The 24,401-nt window shown below is 36.2% G+C and overlaps 1 protein-coding gene across 1 annotated transcript in view; it reads right to left on the minus strand.

Annotated features, from left to right (window-relative positions):
* AHI1 (Abelson helper integration site 1) overlaps positions 1–24,401 on the minus strand; it is a 170,773-nt gene that overhangs the window by 100,037 nt on the left and 46,335 nt on the right. The window contains 2 exon segments of the mRNA XM_054568649.1: positions 10,382–10,408; positions 12,702–12,898. Coding sequence (XP_054424624.1) covers positions 10,382–10,408; positions 12,702–12,898 — 224 coding nt within the window.

Below are 24,401 nucleotides of genomic sequence, written 5' to 3' on the forward strand. Positions count from 1 at the left end.
ATTATATATTTATCATTTAACTATTTAGTCCACTTCTCTTTTTAGAATCATTTTTCAGTTTTACTTCTGTGTTCTTGAAAATTTTTATCCTACGTGTCAAACAATGCATTTTGAAATCTGGTGCAAAAGAACAGGTGTATGCTGGCTGGAAATGCGCACGCGCGCGCGCACACACACACACACACACACACACACACACACACACATGCTTCAGTCTTCCTGTTCAGAAATGTACTTGTGCTAAAATCAAAAGGAACACCAGGAAGGCTAGAATAGAATACTTAAATGCATCCACTCAATACAGAAAGACGTATCGCTTTTTAAAAATGAAGTGCTGTTAAAAAACCCAACTATAATCTACAATTATATGTTCTTCTTAAAGCATTTTTATAATTCTGCTTTCTTGACCCATTTCTTTAGAGACTATCAAATGTTCATAAAGTGATGAGTGGCAACATAAAGCAGATAATTAAATTTTTAAAGTTTGAGATAACTGTTAATTATTATATTGATTTGAAATTAGAACTCAAGAGTTATTTTCAAAGATAGCCTACACATATTCACTACTTCATTTAGAGGAAGAAAAGTAATAATAACCATTAAATGGAGTGAAGCAATATCTATTTTTGAAATACATGCTGTGGAAAAGAATTGCTTAATAATTTTACAACAACAGAAAGGTTGACTAAGATAGTCTACCCTACACCAACCTACCCCCTTTTCACAACATGCTTTTCTGCTTGCTTCATGCAAAAACCACAGTCTGCCAGAGTCAGTTTATTACCTCCATAATGGGGAAAACTAAAAGCATACAAATTTAATGAAATTGATAATAGAGAAAAAGAAAAAAAAAGTTACCTGAACTTCTGCCATGTCAATTACAAAACTGTTTTGCCTACTCTTTCTGGGGTATAAGCACCTTTGTGCAAAATATGCAAATACTAATTTTCTAGGAGGGGATTAGTTTTCCTGTTAAACAAGTTAAAACAAGCTAACAATTAGTTTCTCTTTTGGTGATTAAATTTTAAAAACTTTGGGAGAGATATAACACTCATTTCATATATACATATGTGGGGACTAACAAAGTAATTTTCTTCCTACCTTCTAAGTCCTTCTAACTGGGCTAATAATTAAATTAACAGGAGAAAACTGTGCAAAGCTTATTACACAAATGCACATTTTGGGGTGTCATAAGAATGAGACCCAAAGAGGCATTGGCCCATTGAGGTATTATATGTCATTACAAACAAACGAGTAAGGGGGCAGGGAAATGGGGAACAAAGGAAATTCACAGGTAGCTGAAATGAGCAAAACACACTTGGTAAACTCCTGCTTGGCAACTCAGAAACAATGGGCCAGTGGTGCGGAGGTAGGACAAAAGGCCCCATATGACCCTCCCCATCTAATGCTATGGAATACGCTTAGCTTCTCCTGGAGCAGGCCTTTCCATGTGAACCCCTTAGGCTGCCAAGGGTGAGGGTCAAAGGTTCTTTCCGAGTTGTTTCTTAACCTGTTTAAAAATCAATATCCCAGAGAGCACATTTTGAGTGGCAAAACTTTGGTCCCCTTCACTCACGAGACTAATCCTTTTAGCTGTGTTTAGGTTATAGACTACATTTACATTTAACTACACTCACGCTTCAAAGAAACTTCAAATTGATTTTAAATTTTAACTGAAGAAATGCTAATACTGTCTATATATATATGTTCACAAATTTGTCCTCTTTCCTCAAGATGGCTGTTTATTTTTTCTACTAAGTTTGAACAACAATGTAGATAATACTTTAATTTGAAGTTTTGGTGGCAAAAAACACCAAATACTCAGGAAATGTTTTGTTGCACATCATACATCTGTTATAAAAGTTAAAGTACAAGTTAAGCAGAAAACTTGAGCCACAGTGATATTCAACGTATCTGAAACCTGGCATCTTAATATTCTCCTATGATAAATTCTAAGAACAGCTTACTATGTCCTCTGATATCTAGGTTAGTAAAACCTAAGAAATGAGTAGCCTATGGTGTCATAAAGAGACATTAAAACATGATCTCTAGGTCTTCCGCTATTTCCCTTATAAGCCAGGACAATGAAATGAAGAATTAGGAAGACACACTGATACTGTTGAAGAGAAATTTTTACAGTGGGTTAGGATAAGGTGCCAAAAATCTCACTCAAATCAGTTCATCACTACCACATGAACTAAAACCGGAATTAAAATTCAAATTATGCTTAACTAAGTTTTATTTGTAATATTTAAGAAAGATTTTTTGAGCCTTCAATATATACACCAAGAACTGGTGATTCAAAGATTACCCATATGATTCCCCTGCATGAAGCTCAAAATTAAAATTTAGTCCTGGTTGAAACCATTTACCCAAAAATATTTCCTAGTGAAAGCCAATTTACCCAATGATTCTTGGTTTTTTTCCAAATCTTTACTCCATTTCCTTACTTCATGGGAAACTGGCCTTGACCCTATGAAATTCTCAGCTTAAAACCCATGAAAATAGAAACAGAGGCATGGACACATGGAACAGACTGACATCTGTCAGGGAGGAGAGGGAAGGGGAGACTGAATGAAAGAAGGTGAAGGGATTAGCCAGAGGACACATGTATATAACTCACAGGCACATACAGCAGTGTGGTAAGGGCCAGAGGGTGGGGGCTCTGGGGGCTGGGTAGAGATGGGCAAAGGCGGGGGTAGCAATACAAATAAAGGGGAAAAAAAGAACAAACCGGTACCTCTTGCACCTTCCCTCATCTCTCGTGTTCTAGTGTCAGAGGCAGAGATGCCCTTCTGTTCAAGATTAAGCCCTCCATCTCTTCCTGAGAATATCCTTAAAGGTCTTCCAAATTCTACTTGCAAATTTTCTATGGGCTGTTTCCCTACAGGCTATAAACATCGATCTTTCTACTTTAATACAAAAACAAATAGCAAATGACAAAAAATTTTCACTGATTCCATTTCTTTAAGCTTCACTGAAAGCTAAACTCCTTGAAAAATAGCATGTCACTGCTATCTACGTACTTCAACCATTCAATTTTAACCAGTTACAATGAAGCTTTTCTCCATCACAACGCCAAATCTGAAGTCAAAGTCACCCTGGACTACAGAAGATCAATTTTAGTAAGATTCACCAAGGCCTCAGATATCACACACTCTTGATCATGTCCTCTCTCTGTTACTGGAAAACCATTTCTGTTGGTTACGCTGTCATTACTTATGAGTGTCCTCTGCTAGACCCACTGGGCTCTCTCTTGTTCCTTCATATCATATTGGCTTCATACTCTGAGCACTAACAATTATTTTCAATGCTTCACATGCCTTCTACACCAATATTTCTTAAATCTAAAGCTGTTCTGATCAGCAAGTTCAGAACAAACATTTCCCCTTTTACTTCCTCAGGGAAAGCTATCCCTATCCACCTAGTCCCAGCCAGAAAGATGGGGATCATCCCAGAATGCTTCCTCACACTCCAAGGTCAGTCACTAAGTCAATTCCATGCTCTGGTATCTGATCACATAGGTGTCAGTGCTTTGGTTCAGGCCTTCCTACCGCCTGCAGACTACTGCAATAGTCTCCTGGTTTGTTTCCCTACTCTTGTCTACTTCTCTAATTATTCTACACCGCTAACAGGTGACTTTTCTAAAATGCTGATTTTATGGAGTAACACTTCTGCTTAAAACCTATAATCAATTGTCCCACTAGATGGGAAGGCCATACTTTTTCAGAATGGCATACAAAGCTTTCTGTACTTTAACAACGACCTAACTCTACAGCCTGATTGCTCCATTTCCTATGCTCTGGATATAACAAGCTGCACATAGTCTCACAGACATGGCAGGTTGTTTCATGACTCTGTGACTTAGCTCATGCTGTTCTTCTCATTTCCAGGAATAGGCTCCCTCCCCACTCCCAGCACTCCCTTCCTGGTGGATGTCAACTCTTCTTTCCAGTCTCTGCTCAAATATTACATCATGTATGAAAAGCCTTTTAGACTCTCCCAACAAAATTTACCTCTCCCTTTGTTTCTACAATATGCCCAATACCTTCTATTATCATAGCACTGGTAACACTTTAGCAAGTTTATTTAACTAATTACTATCCACCAGACTGTAATTGTGAGGGTAAGAAGCAGGTTTTCCCTCATTTTAGTAAATGGCTGGCGTAGCACTAATAAGATAGAAGTCAAACGAATTAATACACATGAATATTGAATGTTTTAAAACCTTACCCAAAGCTAAGGCATTTACACTCAAGACTTCTCAAATGTAACTTTTTGATAAGAATTACATGGGCTTAAAAATAAGAAACTCACTAGGTCACACAGTTTCATATTCAAATTTAAATCTAGAAAAAGGAATGTAGAATAATAGAAATATATATGTATATTGGTCTCTGGTCCTGATTTCTGGAACAGATATCCTAAAACCCTTGCAATTTCTTATGTGGTAAGAACACTAGGAGCATCTTTTGTTCTAATATTTGGTCTTTGCTTCTGGTTTCTGACACTGAATTCTTAAAGCCCTTGGAATTTCCTGGATGATAGAAATGTCTTTTGTCCTAATCAAGTGACTCCAGGAGGGCTCTTGGATGAGGGCTGACCACCAGAAAGAGCAAGCAATGCTTAGAACGCTGGAATTCCCCCATCCCCAGTTTCAAGACAGGGGAGAGGGGCTGGAAATGAAGTTAATAAATGATCGTGCCCAACTGATGAAGCCTTCATAAAGTTCCAATACTATGGGGTTCAAAGAGTTTCTAGGCAGGTGGACACATACATAGAGGTGGTGGGAGAGTGACATGCCCAGAGAGGGCGTGGGAGAGTGACATGTTCAGAGAGGGCGTGGGAGCTCCACACCCTGTCCCCCATGCCTCGCTTTACACATCTCTTCCCACTGTTCATCTGTCTCCTTTATCACATTCTTTTATATCAAAGTGTGAGTAAACTGTTTTCCTGTATTCAACAAGCTGCTCTAGCAAATTAATCAAACCCTGGGAGGCCACCGTGGGAATTTTTATTTGCATCTGACTGGTCAGAAGCACAGGTAACAGTGTGGACTTGCGATTGGCATCTGAAGGGGGTGGCGGAGCAGTTGTGGGATGGGACCCTTCATCTGAAGCAGCTGACACTATCTCAGAGTAGATGGTGTGAGAATTGAGGAAAATTGTACGATATCTAGATGCTCTTGAAGAGTTGGCTGGTGTGGGAAAAACCCCCACACATCTGATGCCAGAAGTATTGTGAGCATGGCAGAAGTTAAACACTAAAGGAGACACACAGGAGGGAAATTTGTTTTCCCTAATTTTTTTCCTGTTTTCTAAAATTTCCAATAAGGGAATTCCATAATTTCTCTTAATGGCCTATGACAGCTTGTACTATTTCTTACAGTCAGGCCAATCTTCCTAATACTGCTAAAATAATACAACTTAATTTGCTTTTTGGCAATGCCATGAAGAAATAATTGTGAGCATTACAAAAAAAAAAACTTTAAAAACTTCAAATAATTGAAAACCACTATTTTACTCAAACCTCAACTTAATTTTTTCCTCTTCATGATAAAAATATCCAAACTTCTTTTTAAGGAGATTTAAACAATTATTTTCTCTGGATTCTCTAGTTTTTGACCTTTTTTTAGTTTTCAGTAATTAACATGTCCTGTATAGATTAGACTATAATATAGATTATTACCTTTACAGCGTTTGTCAATAAACTTTAGCATGGCTGCATTTATATTTATCTAGGATAGGTGATATTGGTAATTGAAAAACAAAGATAAAGTTTCATGGCTGCAAAATGCTTACAGAGGAGTGTAGATATTCAGACATGTGAAGATTAGAGGTGGAGGCAATACTATGCAAATTTAAAAAGAAGAAGAAAAAAAGGAAGGGAGGAGAGGGAGGTGAGGAAGAAAGGAAAGAAGAGACTTGCTTGCCCTTGGAAGAATTCATAATTTAATTCTGGAAAACACAGGCAGAATTAATTATAATTTAAGGCAGACTAGGCCCCATTATATAATATGCTAGGTATGAATAAATATGCCTGGGAACATGAGGAAAAAAGATTTCCATTTTTGAGGAGCCATAAAAGCTTAATGGAAATAGGCTCCAGCAGTATCATATCTGATATGCCTTACTCCAACCTTAAAGCAAGGAAAAACCACAGAGATATGTGAATTATAAATTCATATGTGGATATTCTAGGCCTTTTGCAATTCAGAGCAACACAAGACTTCTAATAACAATTTCCACCTTGGACTCAATCAGATGAGAACTCTTTAATTTTCCCATCATCAAATCTATATCTGAACATCAGTTTCTACCTATGTGCCTATGAGAAAGGATTAAAAATCCCTTGTTTTAGGCCAGTTTATTCATTAGTGTTCAGGGTTATAGTCCCTTTCACTTTTTTAAGGACTTGAGTCCAGCAGTTACCCGCTTCGTGGCACATTATCAACTTTGCCATCACCACTGAATTGTTCCCATCGGCAAATAGATATGCTTTCATACTGTCCATCTAATATTCCCCTTCAGCTCCTGCTTCTCTGCTCCTCAGTCAAAATGTCTTAGAAGGATACCTGTACAGTCTCTGCTTCATCGGTTCTCATTCTATCTTCAACCCACCTCAACTGCGCTTTTGTCTCTGCTGCTTACTGAACCAGCACTCATCAAGGTAAACCAAAGGACATCATCTTGTTAAATATAATGGTCAATTTTCTGTCCTCATTTTACTCGTTTTTTCAGTAGTGCATGACAGTTTATCACTCCTCTTTCCTGAGATGCTGTCCTCTAGGCTTCTCTGCTATACCCTTCCCAGGATCAGAGCCTCATGCATTCAGCTATAGTCTCCCATCTGGTGATCTTATCCAATCTCACAGGTTAAAAAAATATGACTATACTTTTACACAATGGAATACTACACTTGGCTCTAAAAAAAAAAAAAAAAAAAAAAAAAAAAAAAGAACGAACTCTTACTTTTTGTGACAGCATGGATGGACCTGGATACTATTATGGTAAGTGAAATAAGCCAGTCAGAGAAAGGCAAGTACTATATGATTTCACTTACATGTGGATTCTAATGAACAAAATAAACTAACAAAATAGAAACAGATTCATAGGTACAGAGAACAGACTGACAGCTGTGAGAGGGCAGGTGGCTTGGGAGGCTGGGTGGAAAAGGTGAAGCAATTAGGAAAAAACAAACAAACAAAAACCAAAAAAACCTCTTAGACACAGACAACAGTATAGTGATCCCCAGAGGGAATGGGGAGGGGGTTGGAGGATGTAAAAGAGGCTAAAGAGGGGATAAATGGTGATGGGAGGAGACTTGACTTGGGGTGGCAAACATGCAATACAATATACAGATGATGCATTATAGAATCATACACCTGAAACATAATTTTATTAACCATATCACACCAATAAATTTCATAAAAATTAAAAACCTTTCTGAAAAAGAAAATAATATGACTTCTTCCCTGAGTTCAAGACTCACATATCCACCTTCCTACTTTATAGCAACATTCATACTGAAAACTTCACTCCTAATAAGTGCTCCCCCCACTTTGGGATCCCATTAAAAGTCACTACTAGCATCTGTAATATTGCTGAAAGTAGCAACGGGGAAGTTATTCTTAATTCCTCTTTCCTTTACTTATACCACATCCAGCCCATCACAAAGTTGTGTGGAATCTACTTCCAAAAAACATCCCAAATCTGTCCCTCACCTGCATCTTCATCATCACCAATGTTAAAAACAATTCAACAAGCAGGCCATCAGACCAGAGCAGCTTGAATGCCTACATAAGCAAACTCTTAAACATGAACAATAGGAAGACACAATTTTTTTTAAAAAAAGAATGGGCAGAGGATTTGAACAAGGCATTTCTCCAAAGAAAATACACAAATGGCACATCAAAATTGCTCAACATCATTAGTTATTAGGGAAATGCAAATCAAAATCATGAGATATCACTCCCACCTATTATGATGGCTATAATAAAAATGAAAAAACAACACGTGTTTAACAAGGATGAGGAGAAATTAGAACCTTTATTCATTGCTGGTGGGATTCTAAGATGGTACAGCCACTTCCATTCCTCAAAATGCTAAACATAGAATCACAAGATGAAATTCTAAAATGGTGCAGACACTTTGGAAAACTGGTAGCTTCTCAAAATGCTAAACCGAGTTATCATAGGACCCAACAATTCCAATTCTAGATAAATTCCCTATAGAAATGAAAACACATGCTCCCACAATAACTTGTGCATACATGTTCACTGTAGCACTATATTTAATAGCCAAAAAGTGGAAACAACCCAAATGCCTATAAACTGATAAATCAGTAAACAAAATATAACATATCCATATAATCGAATCTTAGTTGGCAATAAAAAGTAGTACTGATACATAATACAAATGAAGGAACTTTGAAAACATTAAGTTAAAGAAGCCAATTACAAACAACAACATTTTGTACAATTTCATTTTAAAGCACCCAGACTAGGCAAATCTACAGAGAAAGAAAGTACATTAGTAATTGCCAGAAGTTTGAGCCTCTCTCTCTTTGCCTGTCTCCTTCCCTTCTTCTTGTGTGTGCATGTGTGCACACGCGCGCCCAGAAATAAAGAACAACTACTAAAATAAATGGGCTTTCTTGGTTTCTTTTTGGAGGGAATTCAAAAGCTCTATAATCAGATAGTAGTGATGGTTGCACAACTCTGTGAATACGGTAAAACCAGCGAATTGTACACTTTCAAAGGGTAAACGTTCTGATATGTGAATTATCTCAGTAAGACTGTTACTTAAAAGAAAATCTAAAGACACGAATGAGGTTAATCTTTCCAGACCTCGATTAACTTGCAAATATACCATATTTTCAATGAGCATTTATTCTACTTTTGTCAAAAAACAGGGATACCAAGATGAATAACATATCACTCTACCCTCGGGGAGTTTCTAAACTGGCAGAGAACATTCTCCATAAAGCCTGCCAAACATGTGCAGAACACTACACTCTGGACAGAGAGCATTACAAAAGAAGGGTACACCGTATATTTGTTAAAATAAAAATCGCTTTGAATTACTAATCAGAAAATAAACAATTTTTATATACTATGCACACTTAGGAAGATTAATAATCTTGGAGCTACAATCATTACACCAATCATTGCTATCAGGAACAAGTTTCCTGACCATCTGCAGCCCAAATCAGAATACAGCATGTTCTCTTTTTTTCCTTTGTCTTCCTTCCCCTTGCCTATATTCCATATCCTGTTGACTTGTGATAATCAGGTAAAAAAGTGATTGGTTCTGACTGATACTGAACAGCTCAGGGATGGGGTAAGCCCAGCGTTTTCTGACATGTTTCCTCCCTAAGATGCCCCATGTAGAGACAGCAGCTTACTTACTTGCGTTCCCAGTGCCTGCCACATAGTAGTAGGTGTTTACTGAGTAAAAAAGTATTCCCGCTGAATAGACATTATATAAAGCAGTCTTCGAACATACCAACACCATTCTCATTCTTTCCCTTCTGGGTATCTCACCCTTTTACTCTGTGACACATACAGTAAAATTTGATAAATGAGAAGATGTCTAATTATTTAACTTAATTTTGGGAGTGGACAGAAGACAAAAGGAAAGGCTGAACATGTGGTACCATTCCAATTCTTATACATTAAAATGTATTTTTTTTAACTGAGTTAAAGGTTGTTCATAAAACACGCTTGCTTGTAAAAGGAAGAAAGCTGCTGTGCCAAAAGCATCTCAATACAATTTAGCTGAAATTATTGAAAATTCAAGATCTATTTTGTATACTTCTATGTTTAGATTAACTTTGAGGTCGTGGACAAGTCACTTAACCTTAATAAGTCTCAGACTCCTCCTTTCTAAAACTGGAATAATAATATCGAACCTGTCTCTCAGGGTTGTTATAGAGTTAAATGGGAAAAAAGTGTGAAATGCTGCTTTGAATGCCAAAAGCATTATCAGCATAATATCATTGCTATTTACATGCAGCTTGCAGGCACTCACAGCTTATACAAGTTACTCAGCAAACAACCACTGAAACTGTACTGGTGTCTCTTCTATGAGGTATCCTGTAATATTTTTTCAGAAAATAAAATGACCTTGTTGTTCCTTTACTGAGACTATATACCAATCACTTACTATTCTTAAATCTAAAAAAATATGAGGAGGCTACCAAAATTCTCAGGTCCCAGTGATATAATTCCTTGATAAATTCAAGCTCAAATAAGGAAAATGTCAAATTAACTTTTGTAAAAGTTCTATGGAAATCTATGAATAGTACATTTTAATTCTTTGGTGCATCACAATGTAAACTATCTTTTAAAGATAACTTCTTGGTAATAAAAACTACTTACCTTTGCAGCACAGGCTCGCATCACCTCCTAAAAGGAATATAGTAAGTAATTAATAATTTCATCTTAGTAAAATATCAACTCTTCAACAGTCAGATGTTAATATTTTAATAACCAAAATATACATTTGGGAGAGTTTATTTATTACCCTGAAGTTGCCACTATATTGTTTCCAATGAGCTGAGAAAACTTTAAGTTAAGAAAGATTCACTGACGTATTTTTGGTAAATCTAACTTGCTGAAACAAAACGCACTGATAAACGAGACTCTGGAGAGCCCATGTGTAACCACCTCAAGGAAAATGTGTCTCCTCAATAAACTTAGTATAAATGCTAACATTCTGTACCAGAACACTAACATGTCTAAAAGTCATATCCTGAAGTGAATGAAGTATATAATTATCTCCATAAGTAAGCACCATAAATATAATTCCCATATTAATAGTGTATTTCAGAAGAAATCTAATACTAACACTTCTGAATGGTAAAGTATATGACCAGCTCTGAAGGAGCTACAGAAAGGAGCTGCCTACAGTTCATGGAGCAAGGCCAAGAAAAGATCACTTTTGAAAAAGAAACTTCTAAAAAACACCCAGTATATAAGGTGATTTCAAAATCTGCTACTGAGACATATCAAAGTACTCAAGTCTATTAAGGTGAGCCAGCATATATCATCAGCCTAGTATAGAACTACAGAAAAATAACAATGTGGAGCTTAGGGGAAAAAAAGAGAACAGGAAAGAGGAACATGAATGCTTTTATCTAGAAAATTCTAAGGGCCAGATACTAAGTCTAAAGAATCACTAAAAGGAGACAGCAGAATTGACTATGGTTTTGGGATTCTGATTGCTGGCACGGCACCTCGGCTCCAGGGCTTACCGTCTCTGTGACCTTGGCAGTACTGCCTTATCTGTGTAAGCCTCGACTTTGTCTTCTATGAAATGGGGTATTACCAGCACCCACGTTACAGGACAGGTTGGAGGGTTAACTACAATGGACATGTAAAGTGTTTAGCACACTGCCCAAAGTTCATGAGGTCAGTTATTATTCATCATTAAATATGCGTAGCTGTTAGTGTCCATCTATCATTATAAGGTGAAATCTCTGGTGACGTAAAAGGAAATTAACATTTTCCAAAATAGGCAATCAATATTTTAAAACCCATCTAATCCCTATTCCTATGACTCTGCTTAACAATCAACACTGTGGTCACTAACTTGGGTTTCTGGTTCATTTTAAAGAGGGAAATGTTCTGAGTGTTCAGGCAGCTGGTGCCTCAATGTAGTTCCTCGTATGTTTGGTTTAAAACTGGTCAAAAAAAATGGTCAAGCTATCAAAGGAGGAAGGAAAGGGATATTATTATATTAAGTGCCAGGCACAGTGCCAAAAGGTGAGGACACAACAAAGCACAAGCCTGCACAGCTCCTGTCTTTAAGGGGTTCAAGGCTAATTCAGACTAAAAGAACTATTATGGTTCAAGAGTATAAATATTTTTAAGGAGGCTTAAGCTTCTCAATAATTTAACACTTATTTTTTATTTTAATATTTTTCTTTTATTTGTTGCAGAGGGAGGGGAAGGGAGGAGAAAGAGAGGGAGAGAAACATTGATGTGAGAGAGAAACATCAAATCAGTCGCCTCTTGCACGTACCCCGACCAGGGACAGAACCTGCAACCCAGGCATATGCCCTGACTAGATATCAAACTAGCTACCTTTTACTTTGTGGAATGACACCCAACTGAGAGACACCAGCCAGGGCTTACCATTTTTCTTTGAGAAAGATTTGATAGTCATTTATCTCTAACAGTATACCACACTAATTTTAACCAAGCATCCTCCTCCTCATTGTCACTGTCTATTTTCCAGTTGTATAGGCAATAACTGGTTTCTGGAGACTTCTTTTCTTAGTAGTGAGACAGAACTTTTGAATATGTTTATGACACATTCATATCTACTCTTTTTGGAAGTACTTTTTTTTATACAATTCTTTGTTAAAGTATTTTCTCTTTATTGTTTACTTTCTGCATACTAAGGTCGTTCCTAACTTGGTACTGGGGGCGGTGTGTGGGGGGGTGGGAGGGTGGGTGGGTGTGTGTGTGTGTATGTATTTTTAAACAAAGAAACAGGTCCTGGATTATCCTAAATTTAGACTGTTTATTGAAGCTAGTGATTTTAGAACAAGTACTAGAAAGGAACTATAAGAAAGCCTAGCTTTAAGTACACTAACTTACTTCATTCAATTAATATTTATTGGCATAACAATATAAGATAGGATAGGAATGGTTTTTAAAATTCCAACTTCTCAATTGCATAAAATAAACCTACTGTGACAGAATCGAGTCTTTGTTTCACTTGCTGCATCTTCATTGAAGGATCTTCAGTGTGGACATAGTCATCAATCTGAAAAGAGCCTTGTGGAGGCAGTTTAGGACAGGTGCATAAAGCATCTCTACTTTGGTGTATTCCAGGGAATGGCAACGTCCCATTGTGGCGTTTGAACATTTCAGCCTCCTGCTGGGCAACTGGAAAAATGAATCTGTTATTAGTTCAAATCATTATAGCAAGAGTATAATGAAATAATTAAGCCACAAAACTGTAGCACTCAATAAATGATAAGGAACTGCATAATACATTTCAAATTCTGAGTAATAATAAGACAACACAACTGGAAAAATGTAAAATTATTAAGTACTCTAAAACCATAAAGAAGAAATAATAATTTCACATCAGTTTTATAATTGAGCCTTGAAGGCCATACATATCTTGGTCTGGTAAATATAACAAATTGGATGGGAGCCTAAATTGAAATATATGTGTATATAAAAAATAATATAAAAAATCAGAGGCATAATTAAGAGAATATTCAAAAAATAAAAATAACTATTCATGAATCCATTTCTCTAAAACAAAAAGGTAAAACCATTTCTAAACCCTTCCTAATCTTTATATATACATACATTTTATATAAGATATCATGATGTAAATGTAATTTAACATTTAAAAAATTTAAATGCAAACACTTTTCATATTTACACAGCAATGTAACTATCATTTTTAATAGCTTTACAATATCACATCTAATGAAGCACCAATATTTATGCATCCTACTATTATTAAATATTTACAATGCTTTCTGCTTTCCCTCTTTACAGGTCATGTGTAAGTCCTTCATAATTTAATTTTTTTCTTAAGTAATTCCTTCCTTGGATTTAATTAATAGAGTGAAATAGATGACTCAAAGGATGAATGTTATTGATGACGACGATGATGATGATGAAGACAACACCATTTGAAGTGCACTTTATGGCTTTTAGGACGCTTCAATATATACTATCTCACTGACCATTCAAAATATGTGAATTTGAATTTTTCCCCCCCCCCCTTCCCCCCCCCCCTCCCCTTTTTTTTTTTTTTTGTTTCGAGGTTAGGGGAGGGGGCCTATCTTTTTTTTTTCTTATTATTCCTTTTTTTTTTTTTTATTTTTGATCTAATTTTTTGCGGCTTCGCCCTTTCGTTTCTTTTTCTTTTGTTCTTTTTACTTCTATGGGGGGACCGGAAAATTTTAAATGTCTGTATATACAAAGGAGAAAAATATAAAGTAACCACTTAAAAATGATTTCCTAATTGTTATTGGTCTATTCAGGCTTTGTGCTTCTTCTTGATTCAGTTTTAGAATTCAGTTATGTTTCTAGAAATCTGTCCATTTCACTCAGGTTGTCAAATTTCTTGGCGTACAGTTGTTTGTAGTAATTTCTTACAATCCTTTGCATTTCTGTGGTATCAGTTGTCCATTTCTCCTCTTTCGTTTCTGATTTTATTTATTTGGGTCCTCTTTTTTTCTTAATGAGTCTTAAGGCTTGTCAATTTTGTTTACCTTTTCAAAAAACCAGCTCCTGGATTTATTGATCCTTTGATTTGTTCTTTTAGTCTCTATGTCATTTAAGTCTGCTCTAATCTTGGTCGTTTTTTTCCTTCTACTTGCTCTGGACTTTGTTGTTGTTCCTCTAGTTCTTGTAGATGTAAGGTTAGGTTAATTGAAATTTTTCTATCTTTTTTAGGTAGGCCTGTATTTCTATGAACTTTCCTCTCAGAGCTGCCTTCATTGTGTTCCATAGCTTTTGGGCTGTTGTGTGTTCATTTTCATTTGCTTCCAGAAACTTTTTAATATCTTCTTTGATATCATTCATTATTTAATAGTGTGTGGGAAGGAACGCGTTGCAGGGAGCGGGGGACACTCCTGGATCTGAGGGTTACTGTCCAGAGCCAGATGAAGAGGGAGCGGGGCTCTGCATCCTGGGGTTGTCACAGATGGAGGGGAATAAACACGAGTCGTCACACACACTTCTCTGTTTGCCAGGAGAAAGGGACATGGCTCTTGCCTCTAGGGGAGAGAAGGCCCCGAATTCCCATGTCCAAAGGCTTTTATTGAAAACCGTATGCGTGGGATATACAGAAATGCTCATCAATCGATGTCAAAAGGCTATGTTTACAGAAAACAAAGAGACAACTGAAGGATCACAAGAGATCTGCCTCAGGTCAGGGTCTATGAATAATGTAAATCTCCTTCCCAGTATGAGCCAGTTATCATTGCTTTTGAGGGAAGAACAAGCATGCTTAGAGGAACTCACTTCTGGGCCTGATTGTCCCAGAAACCACCCTATCCAGTTTCGGGTGGCACCTGCCTGAGCCAGGTGAGTGGGGCAGAGCTACCGATAGATAAGACTTCTTTCAGATAGAATGAGGACTCAGGCCATGTCCAAGCCAAGCTGAGGGGTGCAGGCCTTTCTGCCCTTTCTCCGTGTCCCCCAAGTCCTTGTCTGCTGCACATACCGGCCAATGTCTGGCTTAGGTTGTCCCTCCTCTTGAGAGAACTTACCCGTCATGGATCACTGACCATCACAGGACCAAGCAGGGGGATACGAGGGGCACAGGTTTCATCTCCTCAGTGGTCTATTTTCCCAAGGCCTCCTTGATTATTTCCAGCCTTGGGGCCCTCTCGCCTATCGGGCAGACTACAGTTCCTGAAACCAGATGGGGCATTTCCAAACATAATAGCATGCTATTCAGCCTCCATGAATTTGAATGTTTTTTCCATGGCCGCCCCCCATCCCCGAGGTTGATTTCTAGTTTTAAGCCATTGTGATCTAAGAAGATGCTTGATATAACTGCAATTTTCTTGAGTTTGTTGAGGCTTGTTTTGTTACCTACCACATGACCTATCTTTGAAAATGTTCATGTGCATTTGAAAATAATGTATATTTTGCTTCTTTGGGGTGAAAAGTACTGTATATATCAATTAAGTCCATTTGATCTAGAGTATTGTTCAAAGCCACAATATCTTAGTTGATCCTTTGCTTGAAAGATCTATCCATTGTTGACAGTGGGGTGTTAAAATCCCCTACAATGCGTGTGCTGTTATTGATATCTTTCTTGAAGTCTTCCAAGATTTTCCTTACATGTTCTGGTGCTTCTATATTGGGTTCATATATGTTTACAAGGGTTATATCTTCTTGATGGATTGTTCCCTTAAGTATTATATAGCGTCTTCCTTTGTCTTTTTTTATAACCTTTGTTTTAAAATCTATTTTGTCTGATATAAATATTGCTACCATAGCTTTTTTTCCAGGTATGTTTGCTTGGAATACTTTTCTTTTTCCATCCCTTCACTTTCAGACCTTGTAGATCTTTTGTTCTGAGGTGAATCTCTTGTAGACAGCATATATGTGGGTCATGTTTTCTTATCCATTCAGCCACCATATTTTTGATTGGAGCATTTAATCCACTTACATTTAACGTTATTATTGATAGATACTTATTCATTGCCATTTTTCCCCTTGTTCTTGTGCCCTCCCCTCTTTCTTCATTTTCTTAAAGTAGCCCCTTTAGCATCTCTTTCAAAGATGGTTTGGTGAAGATGTGTTCTTTTAGCCTTTTTTTTTTTTTTTTTAAATCTGGGAAGCTCCTTATTTCACCTTCCATTTTAAGTAAGAGTCTTGCTGAGTAGAAATGAAACTAGACCACCAACTTACACTATACACCAGAATAAACTCAAAATGGGTAAGAGACTTAAACATAAGCCACAACACCATGAAAGTCATAGAGGAAAACACAGGCAGTAAAATTTCAGATATCCCATACAGCAATATTTTTGCTGATACATCCTCTAGGGTAAGGGAAATAAAGGAAAGAATAAATAAATGGGACTAAATCAAAAAGTTTCTGCACATCTAAAGAAAACATCATAAAAATGAAATGAGAACCAACCATATGGGAAAACATATTTGCCAAAGATATCTTGGACAAGGGTTTGACTTCCAAAATATAAAAAGAACTCATATGACTTCCAACAGGAAGACAACAATCCAACTAAAAAATGGGCAAAGGACCTGAACAGACACTTCTCCAAGGAGGACATACAGAGAGGACCTATGGCATATGAAAGGATGCTCAACATCACTAGCCATCAGAGAGATGCAAATTAAAACCACAATGAGATACCACTTCGCACCAGTTAGAATGGCCACAATTAAATCAACAGAGAACAAGTGCTAACGAGGATGTGGAGAAAAGGGAACCTTAGTACACTCTTGGAGGGAATGCAGACTGGTGCAGCCACTGTGGAAAACAGTATGGATTTTCCTCAAAAAACTAAACTTGGAACTGCCTTTTTATCTAGCAATTCTACTGCTGGAATCCCAAAACACTAATTCGAAAGAACCTATGCACCCCAATGCTCATAGCAGCATTATTTACAATATCCAAGTGCTGCAAACATCCTAAGTGCCCATCAGTAAATGAGTGGATCAAAAAACTGTGGTACATTTACACAATGGAATACTATGCAGCAGAAAGAAAGAAGGAACTCCTACCCTCACAACATCATGGATGGAACTGGAGAGCATTATGAGTGAAAAAAGTCAGGCAGTGAAAGACAAATACCATATGATTTCACCTAGAGGTGGAACCTAATCAACAAAACAAACAAATGAGAAAAATAGAAACAGAGGTCTGGAAACAAGGAACAGACTGACAGGAGTGGGGTAGGGGAGATAGGGATAAGGGAGGAAAGAAGGGAAAGGATCTAGTTAAAGAACAAGTATAAATGACCAATGGACATGGACAATAGGGTGGGGAATGACTGTGGGAGCAGGTGATAGGGCAGAGGACAGCAATGGGGGAAAACTGGGAGAACTGTCACAGAACAATAAAAAAATAAAATCAAAATGATTTATTTAATTATATAATTTTAAATGAAAGGTATTTCTCAACATGGCAAGAAAAGAAATTAAACAAAGATTCACAACATGTAATCAACAGAAGAGCCTTCAAAGATTCTGTAGACTACTGAAGTTACATACAGAAACATGAGTGTGTATTTGTAAATGTTTCTGGAAATCAGATCCATAACTTTTACCAGATTAGCTATCAAAAAATGGCATGAATCAGAAAACATAAAGAACCATCAACAGTTAAGCTGAGTTTCACTATTTAGTGGTATTCTCTTACTCCATATGTTTTTGTATTTGCCAGATACATATTAGCCATGCTTTCACTTTAAGCTCTGAGTCAGAGGGCATGCACAGAAGCATATACACAGATATAAGCAACAGTTACACAGGATAGCAGTATTTGGGTATTTATCTTATTTTTTTTGTCAAACTATTTTTAAGTATTATGCTATGCTAAACATGATTAAACAAAGTAATTTTAACTAGTAAAAAAATAACAAGTCTTTACCTAAATATTTGTTTCTTTATTTTTCCAGGCCTTTGAAAAAGGGCTAAAACAGCCTAAGTAGGTGCAGATAACAAAATAAACTCCAAATTATGAAAACTTGGTTCAGTTGTCAAAAGGGAATTTTCTATACAAAAGCCATCTGACTGAATTTAAAAGAGTCAAATTAACATCCTACTGCATGTTCAGCACCTCTTGCTCTGTGAAGATAGCCATAAAAAACAATCAGCAGAAATATTCACAAAGACCTACTTTCTCAAATACTAGAAACAGAAAGAAGCTGCTTGCTTCTGTTCTTTCATTCTTCCCCTTCCCTTCCTGAAACAAATTATTCATCTATTTCTGTAAGATCATACAGATTACTTCATTGTAAAAATGTTATAATAGATGGTTTCTGAAATTCCTTCAAGCTCTATGCATCTAACATTTCAACGGTTTCTAAAACACTTTTACATAGGCCATGACTGGAGTATGATATTGCAACTAAGTAACTGTATTTCATGTTCTCTTCTCTGTGCTAGCTTAACTTTGTACACTTAAAATTTAGCTCTAATCTGTCCTGACATGTTTAAAACTCACAATTTTAACAGTCTCACAGCCATTTCTGAGGAGTACACTACAGCAGGCTCTGAGAATACAAGGACACCAACCCCCTCTTGGGGCCCGACTCTTTCACAGGTCAGGGAGAAGTTACCGCTATGTGCTTAGCAGCACAGCAGAGAAATGGACATGGTGCTGAGGACACACAGGTGGCAGTTACATTTGCTTAAAGGAATGTTTTACAATAAAAATATCTCTAACATTACCTCCATGAGCTATAATTTGGAATTCTAAATTTTTAAGAATTAAAAATAACTCAAATTGTTTTCAGAATTGACAGTCCTTTGATTTATGTAAGTTCTGTGTCTCTTCTGGACTTAAACAATTATAAAAAAATAATATGATTTTCTCAGGTGATTTTTTTTATCTTTATAGGAGGCATAATGCAGGAAATAAGATATTTTCATCCAGTGCCCTTTGCCTTTGGGTTGACTCCAAGATTTTTTATTATTAATATCTTTATGTTATTGACTTTATAATAAAGTACAATTAAAAACACAACATATTTTTCCACTTATACTATATTAACAGGAAGATTTCCTTTTAGTTCAACATTTATTTCCATTGATCAAGACCTGTTACTATATACCCTGCTACTATGTACAGTCATCTTACTGGATATCTAATTCCCCATCTTGTAAGTTATTCTTTTCTAATTACAATATGGTTAATGTAAGCTGGGAGGTCTACTTCTCTAGTTTCCCAGCATTCGGCAGTCATGCAGCACCATCCTTCTCTCCCTCTTACACTTTGCTATGTATAGAAAATTTCTGTAGGTAGCCTAAATGTCTGTGCCCCCCTAAAATTTATCTGTTGAAATTCTAACCACCAAGGGGATGGTATCAGGAGTGGAATCCTTTAGGGGTGATTAGATCCTGAGAGCAGAGCCTCATGAATGGGATTAGTGCCCTTGTAAGAGGGGCCCCAGAGAGTTCCCTTGTCCCTTCCACCAGGCAAAGTTACAGGTAGCAGATGCGGTCTATGAACTAGAAAGCAGACTCTCACTGGACACTGAACATGGTGGTGCCTTGGTCTTGGACTTTCCAGCCTTCAGAACTGTAATAAATGAAATTCTGTGGTTTATAAGCCATCCAAAATAGACTAAAATATGAATGGTCAAGGGTTTATAATTTTTTTTATTGTATTTTACTGGGCATGACTTGTTCCTGCTTCAGCTAATCCTAAAATACTATGTAGACAAATCCGAGAAATTCTACTGAGTAACACTTAAATTCTAGTAGCTTCAGTGTATTTCAGGGTCTGTTAGTAGTCTTGTATTTCCTTGACATATTTTATATGTCAAGTAGAAATAACGTTACTGAAAAAACTGTTCAAAAAAGCTACACAAAAAAGTGTAACAGATTCATATCTCATAGCCAACCAAATGAGATAGGAACTACCATCATTTGACAAATACATTAACTGGACACCGAAGTATAGTGAATTATTTCCAAATTCCCTGAAGTATATGCTATTGTTCTTTTGTTGATTTCCTAGTCCATTATCAACTCATTATCGCACATCGTGCTAATCCACTGAAAGTGTGTAATGCATCTATTGCTACAGAATAAAGCTAGAATTTCTCAACTGCACCTTGGTTTCATTTTGCTTTATAGTTCCATTTTATCCTTTGACAAAATACTGAGATCATATAGAAAAGGTATTATTTAAATTTTACAGGTGAAAAAACAAGGGCAGAAACATTAGATTATTTGACCATGATCAAACAGAAAGTGATGGTATTTTGTCTAGAACTCCAATACTCTTAACTCCTACTCTGTCCTCTCCCACCACACTTGCTTATTTTGTACCACACTGTTCTTCTCTCTTGGTGCACTTTCCTTTTATTTTTTAAAATTTATTTATTGACTGATTTTAGAGAGAGAGAAAAGGAGGGAAGGATAGAGAGAGGAGAGAGGGAGACAGAGAGATGGAAAGGAGAGAGGAGAGAAGGAGGAAAAAGGGAGAACGGGGAGGGAGGGGGAGAGAGAGAGTGCAGGGAGGGGGAGAGGGAGGAACACATCAATTTGTTGTTCCACTTATTTATGCAGTCATTGGCTGATTCCTGTATGTGCCCTGCCCAGGGATCAAACCCACAACATTGGCATATCAGGACGATACTCTAACCAACTGAGCTAACCAGCCAGGACTTGGTGCACGTTAAAATGCACCAATGCCTGGATGAAGAATTTAGGGCTCTGGTTTATGCTTCCAATGATTAAGGTGACAAAGTATTCAATATTTTGAATCCTTTAATGACATAGACTTTCAAATCAAAGTATCCATTACTGAAGAATATTCAAATAGATGTGTCAGGATATAACCATGAAATAGGCAGTTTCAGCATGTCTTACAATGCAGCATATTCTTTTTAAATTTATCCTACTAGGTTAATAATAGACACTTAAAATTCTGGCCTACAATCAGTTATTTTTCTTACTGCATAATCTTACACAAGTATGAAGACTATACTATAAGTTTGCTTTCTAATTACTCATCATTAGGACTTCAAGAATACCATTCAATTACACATAAAACTATGGATATAAAATTTATTTCAACTAGACATTATCTTATTGCAAAGAAATATTGTAAAAGTAGTTACATTAAAATGTAATGCTACATAATAAAGAAAATTTGTATTTTGGACTGCATTAAGAATGGCTTAAGGCATTGTAGTTACCTTGCAAATTTATAAAGGAGTAAACTATTAATAACAATACGAGATAAGCAATGTTTTTTAAACTTAAGAGGTTCTCCTAAATATTAAAAATGAAAACAAACAACACATTCCACCACAGGAATATTTGCCTACATTCTTAGGAATCTAAGGATCTAGGAAATGCAAAGATTACATAAATAGCTGTGGCAGACAATTTAATGGCTTAAGAGCATGGGCTCTGCAGTTGAATAGCTTAGAATCAAATGGCAGCTTGACCAATTTGGCAACTGTGTGTCCTCAGATAAATTACTTCATTCTCCCTGTACCTCAGTTTCATCATCTGTAAAATGAGGATAATAATGGTATCTACTTCATGATATTTGGGGAGTTCTGTGTGAGATAACACATGTAAAGTGTTCATAATAGTAGGGGACATACGATAAATCTGGGATAGATGTTAGCTACTATCACCACCATTATTGGCCCCAAATATATTAACTGATCCTGCCTTTCATTCAGCATTTTTATGAAATTTAAGGGAAACATGCTGTTTCACAGAATTTTTTATTCTTATTTCAAATGTTTGCTGATGTGATGATTGCACATCAGTAATATACCAGATACTGTGTTAATTATAGGGCATCATAAACACCATGGACTTTTGGTCAAAGAGTAAATTATATAACAAAATTTTTATAGGAGTCTAAAGTTATACATTGCCCTGAACTCTGGTAAAGCATGTCACAGTGTGAAAAATAAACTTATTGACAATGACAATATAGGTGGTCATTAATAAATATGAGTTCTATAAATAAAATAATTGTAATGTTAATGGTAGAGATTGCTTTTCAGTTTAACTAAAATTCTCCCAGAAGTTTAATCAATTCCATAGGAAACACAAAAGAATGGAATACAGCATGGCAATCTGAGTGTGATTCCTGGGTTTCATAGCCCTGTTCAACCTGAAATATTATATGTGCTCAATAAAGATTTATCTGGCCTAAGACTGTAACTGAAAAGCACTCCAGAATCAATACTGACTCAAGGAGATATTGCCCCCTAGTGAAAGATTGGGCTTATTATCTGAAACTATCAAATAATACTGAGAACTTCCCAAATTTGACACTCTTTAAAATACTTCATGTATATTCATCATGTGTCAGTATTCAGACTAGGTACTGTACTGGTAATACAAAGACGAATATCTGCTTTCTACAAACTACAGACGATACAAAGAAATACATACTCCACAGAGAAGCACAGTGTAAATGGTATTGCAGTGGGGGGTGGGAGGGAAGGTTTGCTTATTAGACAATCAAAAGTTATTATTTCAGGAAATCTACTAAAAAGGCAGTTTAGTAATAGAAAGTAAGATCAAAGACTCCAAGTTCAGACTGTATGGATCCAAGTCCTGGCTCCTGTAAAAGTGGGTCATTATAGAACCTATCTCATAAGATTATTATAGCAAATTAAATATGTGTAAAGTGCTTACAACAGTACCAGGAATATGGAAAGTGCTTTGTACATATTAGCTATGATGATGATTAAATGTAGAGAAGGATCCTAAAGATTGAGGCAGATGAATATTGATTAATAACAGAACATTATTGCTAAGGTCTAGCTTTGTAAATTTAATTCAGTAGAAGCCGTTTCTCTGACTAGTACTCTGTTATTGTGGGAATCCTTAAAGTAACATTACTCTGTGACTAAACTTTGTATTACTAGATGATTAAACCTTTCAACATCAGACAAATAAAACTGGCTTCTGAAAGTAAAAATCATATTTCTTACCAAAAAAAGCAAGAAGTCAGTAGGATGAAAGACCCAAAAGACCACAACCTGAACATATGCTTAACAGAGAAAGATGCTTGCTGACTCTTCACAGATTTTGCTAGAACTGAAAGATGGATGATACATTTAGCTACCACTGTGGTCTCATTTGCAGTTTATTTAACTTATTTTTTAAAAAGCTCACTCCATTTTCCTTGAAAATTACCTAAACTTATCAGCAGCTTTGATAAATATCACTTAAAAGCCATGTAACTGTTTCATATTTTTCAAATTTTGTACCATTAAAACATTTATGTAAAGCTATATGTACACTTTATTTTCAGAAAAGAAAGTCTTGTCAAAATATCCCTCTATTAAAAAAATAAATAAAAATATAAAGCAAACTTAGAGCAATAAAAAACATGACAATTTTCAATAAAATATTTAAGACTATTTGACTTGATGATTCTGGCTTGTACTTAATGAGTAAATTATTTTATAGTCTTAAACAACCTTCCATTTTCCTATGGCTATATAACATGCACAAGAACTATGTTAGATTTTGGATTTCTTGAGATTATATAACTTCTTCCTAAGCTTCCTCTTTAAAAATAAGCAGCAAAGAACTAGGAAAATGTGTTAAAAACATTTTAAGTTTTCATTTATTTGTTAGAATATTTTAAAATGTGTTCTAAGTGCATTGCACAAAACAATTTTAATTTCATGTGTATTATCTGATCATTTCTAAAACACATAGAACTCCTTCCTCTTCCATGTTAAGATAGTGTGGATATAACATGTTCTTAATGTTATGCATTTAATTTTCTAATACACCTAACCAGAAGGGTACATATTTTGATAAATAGCATGAAAAGGCTGCCAAAAGAAAAAGAGAGGAAAAAGTCCTTTTTCAATTCTGTTCTATTTATAGATGCTTACCAGCATCCAAAAACATAAGTTCCCATAAAGTCAAGTGTGTACTGGTTGGATGAGCATGCTAACAACCCATTCTACCTTTCTTTGTTTATTTTAATCTAGTGCTTATTAATTTACAAAGTACTTTCACAGTCCCCATCTCAATGTATCTTCACAAACAACTCAGGCAGCACAGGCATCAGTAGTAGTGGTACCATTTACTAGAAAAGAAAATGGAGCTTTAGGAAGGTAAGAGTCTTATGCAAGGTCACTAAGGAAACAGAACTGAGCCTAAAGCTCATGCTTTTACTCTCCTAAAACACTGCTCTTTCTACTTAGGCTTC

Source organism: Pteronotus mesoamericanus, unplaced genomic scaffold (genome assembly GCF_021234165.1).
Source record: "Pteronotus mesoamericanus isolate MK-2021 breed Mesoamerican mustached bat unplaced genomic scaffold, CSHL_Meso_final contig_20, whole genome shotgun sequence".
Lineage (NCBI taxonomy): Eukaryota > Metazoa > Chordata > Mammalia > Chiroptera > Mormoopidae > Pteronotus > Pteronotus mesoamericanus.